The 15774-nt window shown below is 40.2% G+C and overlaps 1 protein-coding gene across 3 annotated transcripts in view; it reads right to left on the reverse strand.

Moving 5' to 3' along the window:
* Nucleotides 1-15774, reverse strand: part of dock1 (dedicator of cytokinesis 1) — a 243383-nt gene that overhangs the window by 30807 nt on the left and 196802 nt on the right. For all 3 annotated transcript variants that reach the window (XM_042508036.1, XM_042508037.1, XM_042508035.1), the window contains 6 exons: nucleotides 15335-15375; nucleotides 14064-14154; nucleotides 10296-10415; nucleotides 8935-9024; nucleotides 7679-7783; nucleotides 228-369 (listed from right to left, as the gene is read on the reverse strand). In XM_042508036.1, the coding sequence (XP_042363970.1) occupies nucleotides 228-369; nucleotides 7679-7783; nucleotides 8935-9024; nucleotides 10296-10415; nucleotides 14064-14154; nucleotides 15335-15375 (589 nt within the window). The remainder of the gene's footprint in view (nucleotides 1-227; nucleotides 370-7678; nucleotides 7784-8934; nucleotides 9025-10295; nucleotides 10416-14063; nucleotides 14155-15334; nucleotides 15376-15774) is intronic.

Here is a 15774-nt window from a genome sequence, read left to right on the forward strand (position 1 = left end):
TTGTGGCACTTTTTGTGTTTAATCTTTTTGTCATGTTTTATCCAGCATGTTGTCTGTGGTGTGTGAAACTGTGTCAATGGTTGCCCTGTACTTTTTACTGCAGACAAAATAAACCTTCAGGTACAAATAAACCCAAGGATTTTTAACCACGCCTGCTTAAAAGCAAAAATTTAAAAAAACATATCCCCCACTGTTAAAAATGAATCAAAGACTTGTGCTGAGGATACACTGTCCGGAAGAACACTTTGTGTCCTCGCTGGGTGGTGTGGTGGTCTTCATCTTCTCTGCGTTGGGAAACTGCGTAAGAAGACGCGCTTCGAAATCCTCTCTGCGCTCGTACTCCTTTCCACGGTAGATGAACATCTTGTTCTGGAGGACAAAAAAAAAAACAGTGAGACCTTGGGGCATTTCCATGAAGGCACCCAATCATGCAAGCAGGTTTCACACATTACACGGACAAAAGGTACATTGTCCCTATTATTATGAAAATGGCAGTATTGACAGCATACAGGGTCATTTCATAGATCATTTCACAAAAGATTAAACCTTGTAGCTAACAATCACTCAATGATGTCAGTAAGGACAGACATAGGACAATGACAAAATAGTAATATCCAAAGGAAGTTACATGGATGAGAGCAGCTTTGATTTGTAAATCTACTTGGCCTGGTACTGTGGCTGGGTTAAAATACATTATCATAATCTCCATATTAAATACTTGGAAATGAGGGTGATAGAAAGTTCTTGGCACCGATTCAGTGATTAGTCAATCCCAGCTGAGTTCAGAGTGGGCTTGCTTGGGGAGGACTTCAGTTTTAGCAAACTGACAGACTGCACATGGCCACTACCATTTTACTGGGGGCTCTTTCACAGCCTGCTAACTGCAGCTACTGATGAAGCCGCCACTGTAATGGTTCAGACATCCTGCCAGTTTTAAATCAGTGTGGTGAGATCTTGGCGGCTGAGGATGGGCCCTCTTCACATCTTAGCAGCTTCATCTCTTACCCAGGGAGAAGAGCTGAGCCATTTTTGATTTAACATTTCCGTCTTTCTTTCATAAACCATCGCTGTACAATAGCTCGCACACAGCAGGCCCCGTGCTCATGCACAGCACACATCTCAATTCCCCAATTAATTAAAGGAATTGCAGCCATGAAATATGCCTGGGGCCATTTTCAAATTTGCTTTGACAGATAAGTTGACAAAAGCACGTTGATTTCCAGAGTCGTTCCATCAAGCCGCGGGAGATTCTGCTAAATCTGCCTAACAACGCACTGCTGCAACTTTCAGATGGTGAACAACTTCGAGATTTACTTTCAATACTTCTCCTAAATCATTCAGATCTGATGAGGACATCTAATCTTTTTCCATCATATGCTTATTCATAAGAGGACAGCACATTTGCATTATGTTGTTAAGCATTCAGGTTGTGTGTACAGTAATCTCCATGTCACGATTCTCATTTTCATTACCCTCAAACCTACACGGGCTAGTTCTGGCAGAGAAAATCACTGTCATTGAGATAATAATTCATGCTCAAATGGTCTTTTCTTTCTCGGCTGGTGGGTAAAAAGGCAATTTTGTACAGGCAAGTGACAAAGCAGCTCCAGTTCACATAGCCACAATGTTATCAAGTTCAAATGAAACACACACGGTCAGGATTAGAGCTCCTCTGATGTGCTTGGAGCAAGAGTAGAAGATTTGCAACATATGGGGAAACAATGTATGTATGTGCGAAAACGGGGAAAGACAATCACTACGTTTACATGCACAATATAGTCCAGTTTTTGCCCTTACTCCAAACAAGACAATATTCTTACTAAGCTGTTTACACAGCTATTGAATGAATGGGGGGGCTGCCTTACAATATTTTTGTATATCCAAAAATTAGGGATAACCCCTGAAAAGTCTGAGATTTGAATCGGTCGGAGACTCCTGAGTTTCCTTCAAGTCGAGCAGTTGTTTTTTGTCTCAGCGTAGTTAGCTTGTTTGCTTTATGAAGTGACTGTCACTGTGGGACTGAAAGTCCCTCTGAACCCTGTTCGAACTCTCAAATTCTATATGGAAAAAAGGGAAACGCATAGTCACATATTTGTATTGAACAACCAAATCTTATTCAACTAATTCCAACAACTTGTTTATATCCAAATCTATCATATTGTTTAAAAGTAGGTGTGTTTCTCTTTCTGCCCAGAAATGCAGGCTTTTGTTTTAGACATACATCTCTACCCCAGAGCGTTGCAAACTGCTGACAAGTTGGTCTGTGTACAAAGAATGTGGTGCAAAGCACAGAACCGACTGTTAACAGGCAAGAGGCCATGTGTTGCAAACTGCGGTAAAAATACCAATTGAAACGCATGTTCTGAATGCACAATACTTGTCCAAAGAATGCTCCAAAAACCCAAATTATACTGGCATATTCTACATGTCTTATTTGGAAATTGCTTCGTTCAGAATAAGACTTTATTCAGAATATCTGAATGGAATATGCTTTTTCAAGTATCTAAATCAGAATACTGTCGTACTCTGAATAATAGTTGAATATTAGTGTGCATGTAAAGGTAACCAATGTCTCATCTCTTGGCAGTGATAGTTTCCCAGAAAAAAAACTATAAAATGTATGGAAAATTCCTTTCAGTCTACTGCAGAATCACATAATGTTTAACAGACACTAAGTCTGATAAAAAAGGTCATCTTGTTTTATTCCAAAACAAAAATAAGTTATATGGGAAGAGTGCTCACAGAGTGCTCCTGAAAATGTATGAGCCAGGAACATTCCTTCATCTCCCTGAGTGTGCTCAGGGGTCTGTCTGAGGAACATTTTGAATGATAGAACATGACAGCTCATATCCGAATGTGGTGTGTTAGGATACATATTTCAAACCGGCTTTCACACACCCTCAGCTGCTCTTTAAGCGGAGCGCTCGCAGGAAACTCAATACGGGGATTAAGTAAAGTTTAGGATTGATAGGAAGAGAGGTGGAGAATTACGCAGACTGGAAGTAAAGTGAGAGAAACAAACGTGTCTTTGAAATACCGAGAACACCTTCAATGTTTCTGAAAACTGAAAGTAACTCAGGATTCTTTATACAGCAAACATATACAATAGGAGCTTTCAGTTATGCTTCAAAGCTGTTTCACAAGATATGGTGACTTATAAGGTTAAAATGAAGACTTAAGAAAATATTCTGTGCACATCTTTGCGATGTTTGTTTGGTAGATAACAGAAAACTTGAACTAATGTCTCTAAAAGTACCCACCAATGTAAACAAACGGAGCTACATAAAAAAAAAGTTAATGGCCAAGCTACACACCTAAACTAATAACTTCACAATTAGCAAGTACACAAGTGTCTAACCATATCAACAACTAATAAATCATAAGCAGCTGAATCAAGCACTCTTGCATAAAATCAATTCTTTAAGGGGGTGGATACAAAATGCCTTTATCAGAGTATTGATTTTCTCACATAATTGACTTTTCCCTGAGGACACAGCGAGGCTGCAACACAAACAGTGATACAGGGTGTGAAACAAAAAGCCTCCGAACTATATTTATCTTGATAGGTAACCCACACTTGAACACTTCCCCCTGTACTCACACAGAAATCTTTCAACATAATTATGAAATATATCAAGGAGGCATACAGGCTCAGAAACCTTATAGCGAGACAGTGTAAGAGCCATAATGCAAGGGAGGATAAAAAGCTGTAGATGTGTTTAGCTGTATTCATTTAATAATACGGGAAAGCTGGTAAATAATTAGGGGGAAAATACTGCAGTTTTAAAATTGACTGTTCTGAGTATTCAAGACCTGTTTGTTCACTACATTGTATCAACTGTAGTTATGGATGTGGGCGATAAGTCAACTAGTAGATCGATCAATCAGTCAATCCTTTCTTTCACACTCTGTCCAGTCCATGTAAAAGAGACAAACATCACACACACTAGAGACAAACAGAATAAAATCTTGGTATGAAATAAATCAGTCATTTATACATTAACACCATACAAAGAGACTGCTACCCTATATGACCCCAAAGCTGGGATCAGTAACGTGTACCTGCTATCGGCATGAGCTCTTATTATTTCATTCTCAGAGTCATTAAGCCAGCAGATAAATACATACATGAGAGTCCTTAAAAAGCTTGGAAGGCACTAACTCCTGCAGCCACAAACATTTCACTTGCACTATACCATAAAGGTCTCCTGAGTAATATTCTCATGGCATTATTAAAAGCTACCTGCAACCTCTGCAAACTTGCCTTTTTGCACTTCAACCACAAGTGAGCAGTACAAAGTGGTGTACATGCTCTGAGCAGAGACATCTTCACTTTATCAGTACACATACTCAGTTTACGTGAGAGAAAGTTCGCTTGAGCATACGTCATACGGCATTAGCTAATATCTTCATCGTCTGTCATTTGTGCTGCTATAAAAATTAGATGATTAGATGTTGCTGCCATCGCCAGTTGGAACAAGAACAACCGGTTGATTAAACCTATCAGGGTTCCCATACATTGTCCTAGACAAAATTTCAAAACTTTAATAATAACAAATATTTTTTGCTAGCCTCACTTGCCTGAAATTTGTCAAACATATCAGATTCAATCTCTATTCAAACATAATTTCAGCTAGCTGCCATACTTTAAGGAAGAGACTGAACACGGGGAGAAAACGGAGGAATGTGCATCAGAATCCACACATATTGAGCTACGTCACGTCCTCAGCTACGGAAAATGAGCAGTTTCTTAAACAACAACATTATATGACTTTTCCAAAACGTTCAAATGCATTTTACTAATTCCATGACTTCTTCGTGGCTGGAAAAAATGATTGTGTAATTCCATGACTTTTCCAGGTTTTCTATAACCATGAGAACCCTTTTTTTCTCACTTTTAGTTCCATTTAAACTTCAAGGATATTTGTAACCTCCCAAACTGTAGCATAAAGAAAATCAGTGAAAAAAAACAACTGTAAACTGGTAAACTAAGGACAGACTCCTTTTGGTAAGATAAGCAAACTTGCCGTGGTTATTACAGGTAAACTTCCGCCAACATAAAAAAAGGAAAAAAGAGAAGTCAGAGCTGTTCTTTAAAGGCTGTCTAAACAGCCAGTTAGATTACAACACTGCAGCTTGCCCTGACAGTAATGGAGTTTCTGCTCTGCCTGATGAAAGGGGTTAGGAGGGGCATATGGAGATCTGAGAGCAGCAAAAGATCCCTGTATAATGGCTGTTATTCACAAAACACTGAAAAGGCTAAAATGAAGTTTGTTCTTGAAACTGCAATCTGACAATATCTTATACGGTGAAGACTTAAAGTGTGTAAAAATGCATTCAGTAGCATGTCAAATGACAGCCTAAAAAAAGCTCTAACAGTGAACATATCAAATGCACAGAAATCGTCAGCACTGAAATTTTCCCTCTTATGAACAAGACGTGTGGGAATAAAGCGCTCTGTCCTAACATTAAACCGACTGTGACACAGCATCACACAGAGAAATTCCTACAATTTAATTTTCTGTTTAAATAAAAACTGATAGGTGGACAGAGCAGGACAGCCATGACCGACTGAGAGAAAAAGAGGTCTGATAAGTCCACAGTAGGGCCGGTGAGAAGATATCCTGTTAAACGCATGCTAAATTTGTGATTAGCTGTGATCAGATTGGCACGAGGCCAGCCCGGACATCCAGAGGGGAAGTTCACATCAGTTCAGGTTTAGCAGCCAAGTGTACTTGGTAGTGGCTCTAAAATAGACTCCCTCAGTTTAAGTGTTCATTTTCATAATGATTTAAGGCCACTTAATGGTGGTCATTTCAGGATGTCCCACCACTAAAATCCAACTATCTAAAGGTCTAAGTGTTTTGGGATTATAGCCCACGCTTCAACAGCCACCAAAAGCAATTTACGAGGCGACCATTTCGCTTCCTTTCACTTTGTATTGAGTACATGTTTTTTTTTGTTTTTTTTGTGCAGGTTGTGATGGGACACCTTGTGATGCAGGCCACGCTCACGGCGTGGAGAAAAGGGTGTTCAGATGAAGTTCAGGTGATGGAATTAGAGGCAGTGTTTGAAGCGTGATTGGCCTTTTGATGGGACAAATAAGATTGGGTCGTTTCTTCTGGTCATTCGTCTGAGCTCTTTGAAGCTGCTGGTGCAGTGCCCCCCAAAACACGGCTGTTTGGAGGATCTATTGCAGTGCTGCTTGCATCCCGAAAACTGCACATACAAACAACTTCACACTCGACACTGCGCTTCTTTGGGTCCTAAGCAAAAGTCCCAAATAACTAGATTTGTTATGATGTTTAGACATAAAAAATATTGATTAATGTTGCTATTCCAAATCTTTGTACCCCGAAATAACACACAGGGTTGTTACAACTTAAGGCATGTTACATTTAATTTTCCCTTCCCATGTCTTCCACAGTACCGTAACAGCTAGCTGAGAGTTGTTGGTTCTGTTATCCTGATCTGCGTGATGTTAATGTGAGAGGCATTTTGTCAATTATTTTGAGAGATGTTAGCAATTATCCCCCAAATCACTTAATCTGCCCCTGAAAAACACACTCAAGTCATGGCTACTCATGGTCAGAAACATCAGAGAGACACAGTAAGCTGATATATTAATTTCCAAATAGGCATATTAGTTACTTGCTTTGACTTAGCAACCACAGTTATAACATAGAGTACAGATTGAATTAGTTGAAGTATTTTGTGTTAAAGTGTGCAAAAATGAATGACGTAGGTGAAGGCGTTCTCTGCTCAGACCGCAGTCCCACGGTTATAATGTAGAGCATGGATTTATTTGTGGATGTAACATTGTTTTGCCGGCAGTAACATTATTAGTGTTTTAAGTTAGTGTGTGAAAAAAACACAGCTTGGCTGTGGTTACTCTGGGTCATAAAAACTGGTAAAATACACATTAGCAAGGAATGCTCAACACTCAAGAGAGCCCTGCCTCACGTCCAAATTGCACCAACTTAAACATTGCACATTCTTAGGTCTCCAGCAATATATCTGCTAAGCGCAAAGTAGATCGGATGAACGGTTCTCGAGATATGCAAAGGACACTCATGCATACATATACCAGCTCCTTACTTTATAATTGTCCTGCAATGGTGGATTTTGGGGGAATTTTTAGGATTGACCATCTGACCAGCAGACAGAGAGACTAACACAGTATATGCTAATACAGTCAGATATTAGCTATATAGAAAGGAGAGAGGCTAAAAGAGCTGGGAGGAATAGACTATGAATGAAAGAGCATGAGTCTGTGAGGGAGAGATTTTTATTCACAGCTCTGTTTTTTTTTTTTTTTTTACAGGAGTCCCACTTTTCCCTCACTGTAGGGCATCCGTCCAGCACATTATTCTGGAAATTCTCTATAGCCCACACATGGGACAGCTACTTATGATTCACAGTTTGTTTTCAGTGAGTGAGTAAGTGAACTGTAAGTGAAAACCAGACCAGGTGGGATGTTGATCAAGTGCCGCCGAAACATCCGAAACTCGTGGGAGCTAGACGTGTGAAGCACATATCTATTGACGGCTCAGACATAAGCAGGCTTTCGTAAACCTATTGATCATCTGTTTTGACAAGTGGCTCACCCACGCTCTGCTATCAGCCATGTGTGGGCTGCTGAGAGTTGCGAGGGATTGATGTTGATGTGAGTACTCACACGTAGGAAGGAGGGGAAGCCCATGCCGTAATAGCCTACGGCGAAGTAATCTGGTTTGGGCCGGATGACCTTCACTATGTTCTCATAGAACTGGGCTTGCTTCCGCTGTTGGGGGATACAATGGAGAGCTTCAGAGTCACAGAAAACGCATTCTTTTAAATTATCCTTTTAGGTGATTTCATTAGGACATTTTACAAATGTGCCTTTTTGTTTATAGGAATATTTCACCTCCAAAATAACCGTTTATAAATCAGTCAGCCTGTGTTAGGCTGAATTCTGGAAGAATTCCACTGGTGAATGCAGAATCCAAAAATTGATAACATTTCTGATGAAGTGAAAACATAGGGGCCCAGGTTTAACAGCAGCAAAACTATATGAAAACATCTGTTTACAAACTCTCACACAACTCATGCAGTGTAATTCATTTAGTCTTATTTATTCAGTTATAAGCTCAGTACTTCCCAAACAGATATCCCTTTCTGATGAGAACTGAACCAAAAATGAAACATATTTATGCTCTCTTGATAGCCAAACTTTATTGACAAAAACAGTAATTTAACCTCGCTGAACATGGGAGCTGCTGGAGTCTGCTTCAACCCACAGTTTGTTTTTCGTTAATGTGCTACTTTGCTGAATATAAACTGACCTCGACAAAAACTACTGTTTTTGTAAATGGAGACTGGCTTCAAAGAGAGCATAAATTAGTTTTACCTTCAGTGCATTTATCCATCGGAAAGGGCTGTCTGTTTGGGAAGTGGTGAACATTAAATGAGACTTGGAATATACTGCACTATCCGTGTGAAAGTTTGTGAACAGATGTTTTGATACAGTTTTGCTGGTGACCACTATGACTTAAATCCATCAAGAATTTTACCAGTTTTTGGATCCCTCCCACCCATGGAGGCATGCAAGAAAACAAAGTTTTCTTTCCAAATTCAACCTCACACAGAGTGAATAAGTGACGATCAAGTGATCATTTCGGGGGTAAAGTATTCCTTTAATTCTGAACTTGAGTCATGTTTTGTGTCATTTACTTCATGTTGCTGCCACAATCCTCTTGAAAAGAGTGATTTAATTCTCAATGAGGCTTTCCTGGTTAAATATATCAAATAAATCACATCACAGTCTTATTTCTACCTCTTAAAATCGCAGGTCAATGTGCTCTGAATGTCTCATTTCAGAGCAGTTATAGTCCTTACACTAAAACGACTCCATTTATGACATTTAAGTTCAACAAATAAAAAAACATTACTCACCAAGGATGCACTGAGCTGCTCAAAGTCAAACATTTCATTCTCGTACTGTTCAGCGAGTTCCTTTCCCAAAATGATTGCCTCCTCCCACATCTGTTGGACACACACACAGAGGCAGTTAGTAAATGAATTATCAAGATTCAAACTGAGATAAAGCACTCCATTTTCAGACAGCTGAATGAAGCAAATGATCTCTCCCAGGCAATGGTATTCAATACAAGTCCTTTTAGAATAAAATAAATGTGAATTGTTTTTATTATGTCAATATTCGTCACTTTTTTATTCGATCTGAACACTAAAACTCAGATGCCATACTCTTTGGGAGAAACAAATTTATTATAGTGTTGCATTTCCCCTCAAGACTTTTCCAATGCAGTGGAGTGGTGTCACGGATAGATGGGAGGCACTCAAACATGTTGAAAGGCTTCTGAGTGGCTTCCTGACAGACTCAATTGGGCTGAACTGATCTGGGCCAGGCTAGAGGTGGACCGAGTCCAGGCTGCTACTCAGATCAGCCTGCCATCAGTGAGAGTGGTGATGGCAACACCATCTGGGACTGCTTTCTGGACGACTCCGATGACACTCTTAGAAACTGTCCTCAGTTAAAGCGCCCCCTCCTCTCTGGAGTGTTGATGTATTCTTACAGCCACTGTAATACTTCCTGAACACTCTGCCGTGTTTGTATGTTTAGCCAACGCTTTTTCAATTTGTTGTCTCTCCGGCCATATCCTGCTGAGTGACAGTTGGCCGGAGAACCAAGTGTGGCGGCTGCATCCCAACACTGATGACACATACACAGCCTTGGGACACCATCTCTGACAAGCTCTGGCTGCAGTCCTGCAGACCCATTCCAGGTTTAGCTTACAGCCTGAAAAACAGTTTTCTCCCCTGGAACAAAATATGAAGAGTGGTGAAGAATAGCACACGTATTTTCACAATCTGAGGTACGTATGAACGGCCTTTTCTGCACTTCACAATGAGGTGGTATCAAGCCCAGATGGTATTCAAGTACCTCGCTGAAGTGGTATGCAGGAAAAGGAGAAAGTGAAAGCGAACCGGAATAGGGTTTTATGAAAGGTAGGGGACAACATAAAAGAGCTACATTAATGCTTGTGTGGTCTGATATGCGCATTCGTCCATAAGAGCATCAGCTAAAAGAAGAGGATTATTTACAATCCCTGTTCTGTAGGAAAGGAATATGAAACTTCCATTCAGCAGCTCTTCTTCAAAACCTGTCTTCTCATGCCAGAAGAGGTATTTAACAGAGATGACAGCGTCTAAAAATAGCATCCTCACAGTCCAGGATTTATCGTGATTATGACCACTCTTCTGTGTGTGTGCCACAAAGTGTGTGTGTTTCTTACCTTGCCCTTGTCGAAGTAATTGATAATCTGCTGGTAGAGTTGGTCCTTAAGCTGTCCTTGAGTGGTGGCCTGGTAGCCGTCTCTCTGGGTCAGGTGGGCGGCGCAAGGCTCGTCTGACCACTGCAGAGGACGAGTTAGCATCGGGGTCAACGAGGTGCAATACAATACAGAGCAAGAGGGGAACAGGTGACAAGAAATCAATCACTGAGTTATGGCCAATGCAAATGGGTGAGATTGATGTGTAATTCTTTTTAAAGCTGCCCTGCACTCTGGCAGGGCGAGATGGAAATTTGAGACATGGGCAGTGAAACATGTGTCGATACATAGTGAATGGCTCAGCCGGAGCATCAGTGCAATACGTAGCTTTCTGTTGCTAAGACTCAGGGATGGGTAGGAACACGTACGAAAGAAGTACCTTTGTTTAAACTGTACTTCTACTCTTCATTCGAGTATATTTTTGAGCCAGTAATGCAATTTTTTCAGTAATTAATTTATCATCTCTTCCTTAGTTACAAGTCTATTTAAACTGGGGGATTGAGAGTTGGGGGGGGGGAGGGACAACCGAAGCACCCCACTGAAGAGGCCAGGCGGCAGATGCCTGGAAAAAAAAAATTACACCCTTGACCATGATGTGATCATGATGGAGCAAAACCCAAAATTGAAGCTGCTTCCAGCAGCAATCCCTGATCATAAGTGGCCACACTTTTTATACCAAAATCTACAAAAAAACCCAAAACAGTTACATGATAGGATGCCTGCTGTGCCTCCTAAAAAATAATGAGATCTCTGCCTTTAAAAACTCCTCTCTTAACCTCCGCAAGCACATTTGAGTAAGTTGCACATACTATAGGTGAAAATGTAGTTAGCTATGTAGCATGAACTATATTCATTTTTTATGTGTAACATTAATCTTTCATATTATGATGAGGAAGAGAGGAGTAGAGAGGAGGAAATGGACAGAGAGAGGAAGATTGTTCAAATCTCTATCATATAAAGGGTTTCCGCAATATTTCATGGACAAAATTTCAAAATCAAACTATAATTTCTGATTCTACAGTTTCTGGCTGTGATAAAGGGTGTCATTTTTTGGTAATTTTTAAAGAAAGCCTTCCAAACCTGTTTTCTTAAATAAATAACTTCAGAAATAACTGACATAATTTTTCAGTTTTCAATCTCAAAAGTAAATATCAAATACATTACAAAAAATGCAGATTTTTAAATTACCTTGAAACCCATGGTTTTCTTCAAAAATAAATTTTGAAAAAGAAAAAGCTGAGTTTTGACCCCCTATTGTGTTTTTTTTTTTTTTTTGCATTTTGACAGATACTGTGATTGCCATATGAGTTACAATTTTAGAGTAAATGGACATTATTGCATTTAATCTTCACTAAAAAAGTATAAAATGATGATAATGATGTGATTTTTGCTGGAGTTGGTACCAAACAAGCATGTCCCCTTTTGTCTGGAATATAATTTGTAGGCTGTGCTGCCTACAAGCACCACAATGCTTTCTTTATGTTATGACACATTTTACTTTTGTCAAAAATTGCAGCGCCTACTAACTGGATATTACACTTGGCCATAATGCAGTTTTCATAATATTTTCATAAACTGTGCTCTAGCCCACAATCTTTAAAAATATTTGACAGGAAACTAACTTGTACCTGGTAACTTGTAACAGATACCTGGTAATTTTCACTTTACTTTAGTCATTTATATGGGAGTAATTGTACTTTAATTTTAATGTAGATTTTCTGTACTCTAACTACCACTTCTAACACTTGCAGTTGTAGTATTTAGCTCAAGAATCCCCATAACCCAATATAGTACAATCCACTGGATGGCTTCCAGTCTGGTGACGTGGTACCAGAGGAGCGGAGAGAAGCATCACTTAAGCTTGTGTTCATAATGAACATCAGATAGAATAGAGCCACGCAGCAGCAGCGTAATCGTATTCATTACAAATTCTGCTTGATTTAGTAAAGAATGGCAGATGAGGAAGGAGTGATGCAAAAACAGAAACAACCCGACTGCGGGGGTTTTCTCCTTTTGTGCTGACCATGTACACCATCATGCCTTTTCTTCACCCAGCATGGAGAATAATGAGCTTTCTGACAAGCTAGAGCAGCTTGGCTAACAGGGAGATGGACAATCTGATTGGCCTGTGTGTGTCGAGGAAGCATAATCCCATGCGTACTGCCAGGACCGATTCATTACCGGCCAGTTTTTAATTGGGATTCTGTGGTGTGTTGAGTAACCTGAGGAGTTAAGATCTCTGTGAAAATGGGACCAAGTTTTGTGTGAGGGCCACATTTGAATAGCAAAGCCAAGAAATTTGCATACCTTGTGCTGGAGAAGGGTGGAAAAAGTAATTGCCCTACACATTGTTGCTGTGGCATGAGGAGGGATGCTGGGAGGCTTTGGACCACGTTATTGATTCCTTTACAGCTGAACTGCAGCATTTACGGGGTAAAAAAGATCTCCGTATATTTACGGATGGCTGGATTGACGGAACCAAAGTGCTGATACATCTCTGACAATACACAAAGCGCCACTAAATTCGTCAGCCATTATTATACTGCTGCAGGTACACTACTGGAGGACTAATTATTACTACAGGAGCCAGTTTTACTCTAAAACTGCTGGTGGATGCAGAATTATGCATCATCATTCATCCTCATTCAAGCTGGTTTACACGTGCCTGTGTGTGAATACAAAAGGAGGACAGTGACTTTAAAGATTACACAGGGCCGCTTATTGGAGAAGAAAGGATTTATCAAGACTCCGGTGGAACAAAATTAACCAATTTCCTCAATATAATAGTGAATCCCCTCTCTGACGGTATGATCAGGAACGCCGCAGCTGCCGAGAGATGAGCAGAATTAAAATAATAATAACAAAAACAACTCCTGCAAATGCTACTGTGACTGCTCGGCGAGGAAAATGTGATTCAGTCACAGCCTGCTCTCCCCTGTCGGGACCTGAACAAAGGCGGATGCAGCCAGCTATTTATGCAAATATAGATGAGATGTTGGGTGCAACCGTTTTGGATAAAAGGCAGAGAGGAACAACTCCAAATTCAGGGTATACCAAAACCCCGACTGGGAATAGACATTGCAGCTCTTTGTGTGAGGTGCTCTCTGTGTGTGCGGATGTGATATATTTTTGGCAAAGATAAAAACTCTCAAGACTTAGAGAAGGCCTGAGTTAACAAAAAGGTGTGATCTTAAAAGAAATGCTTCATGATATCCCATAAATATTTATGCATCTAATTTAAGATATCATTGCACTGAAAGTGTGGTACCTGCCCCGTTTCCACCGCAAACTAAGCGCCTACACTGTGATTTATAGCAGAGGATTCTTCGTTTCCAGCTGACAAAGAGGACAGTAAAAGTACCCCTTTATCTTGAAGCACCTCAGGTGGCTGCTGCTGCTGTATCCTCTGCTTTAAACTATGTCTGAGCTTTTTTTCAGGGAAGATCAGATACTGGCCGTGATTTGCATCGACTACGCAAGGTGAAAAAAAGATGCAGCTCAGCAAGTCTGCCCTCTTTGCAGCCATCTCATGCCATGGTGGGATTAAAGGGATGTGGCCTTATCTCTCTAGATCCTGTACACATACAAATTCACAGATACACACTTGTTTAATGCCTGAGGTTAAATGCCATCTGCCTGACAACAGCTTAATGGTGTATTTGGGTTTCCGTTTGAAGTATTTACTAGTGTGTGCTTTGACATTTATTTGTTGTCGATATTGTGTGTGCGTACCTTGAGCAGTTTGGCGTGTAGCAGCAGAGTGTAGGCAGCCTCGGTGTAGTTGTCGCACTCTTTGTGGAGGTCGCACAGCTTGTACAGGTACCTGGCAGGAAAAAAGCAATGATTTATGGGTCATGTCTGGGTGGGCCTCTCACACTTTAACAACAGTCAGAAAGTTAAGTCCGCTAGACCGATGCTACTTGACAGCCTGTTTTACCTTAAATAAAACTTGACAGACAGATAGAGAGCTCTGACTGGAGAGATTGCGGGAATGGAAATGTATTTTAACAAGATCTAATATTTCATTCTGGATCTCTAAGGAATTCGCTGGAAAGAAAAGGGCCAAAATGTACAGCAATCAGTCTTTGGCAGTTTAAGATTTAACTTAACTGGATGTCACAGCACCAACAATCCCAAGGTGCCTAATGTAAAGTACCTCATGCCTCATTTGTACTGCGTTGTACAGCTCGACTTGACTTAACTCAGTGTAGGCATTCGACTGTCAGAGTGACTTAGCTTGAAACTGCCATGACATCATCTTCAACACAGCGACTGCTGAATCTTTTAATCGGCAACGACACACTGGATCGTCAGCACTTTTTTCAATTGTATGGTGTAGCTGTGCTACTTGCCGTTAGTTGCTGTAAACTGTAGCTTGGCTAGTTACAAATGGTGGGTTTGTTTAGGATGTCCCCTGTTGCAAAAGTGACAGTTGTAATGATGACTCTCTCTGACCAATCAGAGGTTTGCAGCTTTTTAACCTTGTAGTTTCAGCTCAGCTCACTTGGAACCTTAATTAAGGTGGCACCAAAAAGAGTACAGAACATGATGTTGTATTATGGAAGCACGCTGCCTTTTAATACAACAGGTTTTCATTCATTCTAATTCAGTTCTTTAAATCTACTTCTTTCCTACTTGCAGTATGCTAACATTGCCAAAGCAAGTGTGAAGTAAAAAAAAAAAATGCACGTACATTAAGTTAAGATTAGCTGCCCACAAAATGAGAGAAAATGTACCACAAAGCCCTTTGCACACTGTTTCAACAAAAAATGTTGCTCAACCTGAACACCGTAGCGAAATGGTGCACACTGTTTTTAGATTGAACCTTAAGTAACAGGTATCTGTCACTTTAAAAATGGAAAACAAAAACAGAGCAGTCTGAGCTGAGTAGAGCCATACTTTATCATGCAGTGGAAACGGTGCATTAATTTGTGTGTAAAATGCCTCTAAAGTAGTGAATGTCCACAAATTTGAACACACTTAACAGGCAGGATATGACTCACCTGATGTACATCTCCTCTCTGTCAATCTCCTTGTAAAAGTTCTACAGGAAGGAAAGAGATCATTAAAATGGGTTTTGTGGTGTTTACAAAGGTTCAGTGTATCATGCTTACATCGCACAACTTTAGAAATCACTGAACTGTAGATTATTTTTTAATCTTTTTAAAAGAACAACATTTTGGCGGTGTGACAACTTAATTTTCTAAAATATGGATGAAAACCAACGTCCTGGCTTGTAGCAGGCAGACGTGAAGTTAAGAAAGTTGGCTGACATCAGAATACAGTGGTGTGCAATGTTCCCCTGGCTAAAACTTTAAACTTTGATTTTACACAGTCTACCAAAACATGACCCAGATAAATGCTGACTATAAGCCACAGTCACGTGAGACAAAAGTGACATTTCAGTGCTCCAAGATGAAATGTCACTTCACAAAGGAGAGGT

Source organism: Plectropomus leopardus, chromosome 19 (genome assembly GCF_008729295.1).
Source record: "Plectropomus leopardus isolate mb chromosome 19, YSFRI_Pleo_2.0, whole genome shotgun sequence".
In the NCBI taxonomy this organism is placed as follows: domain Eukaryota; kingdom Metazoa; phylum Chordata; class Actinopteri; order Perciformes; family Serranidae; genus Plectropomus; species Plectropomus leopardus.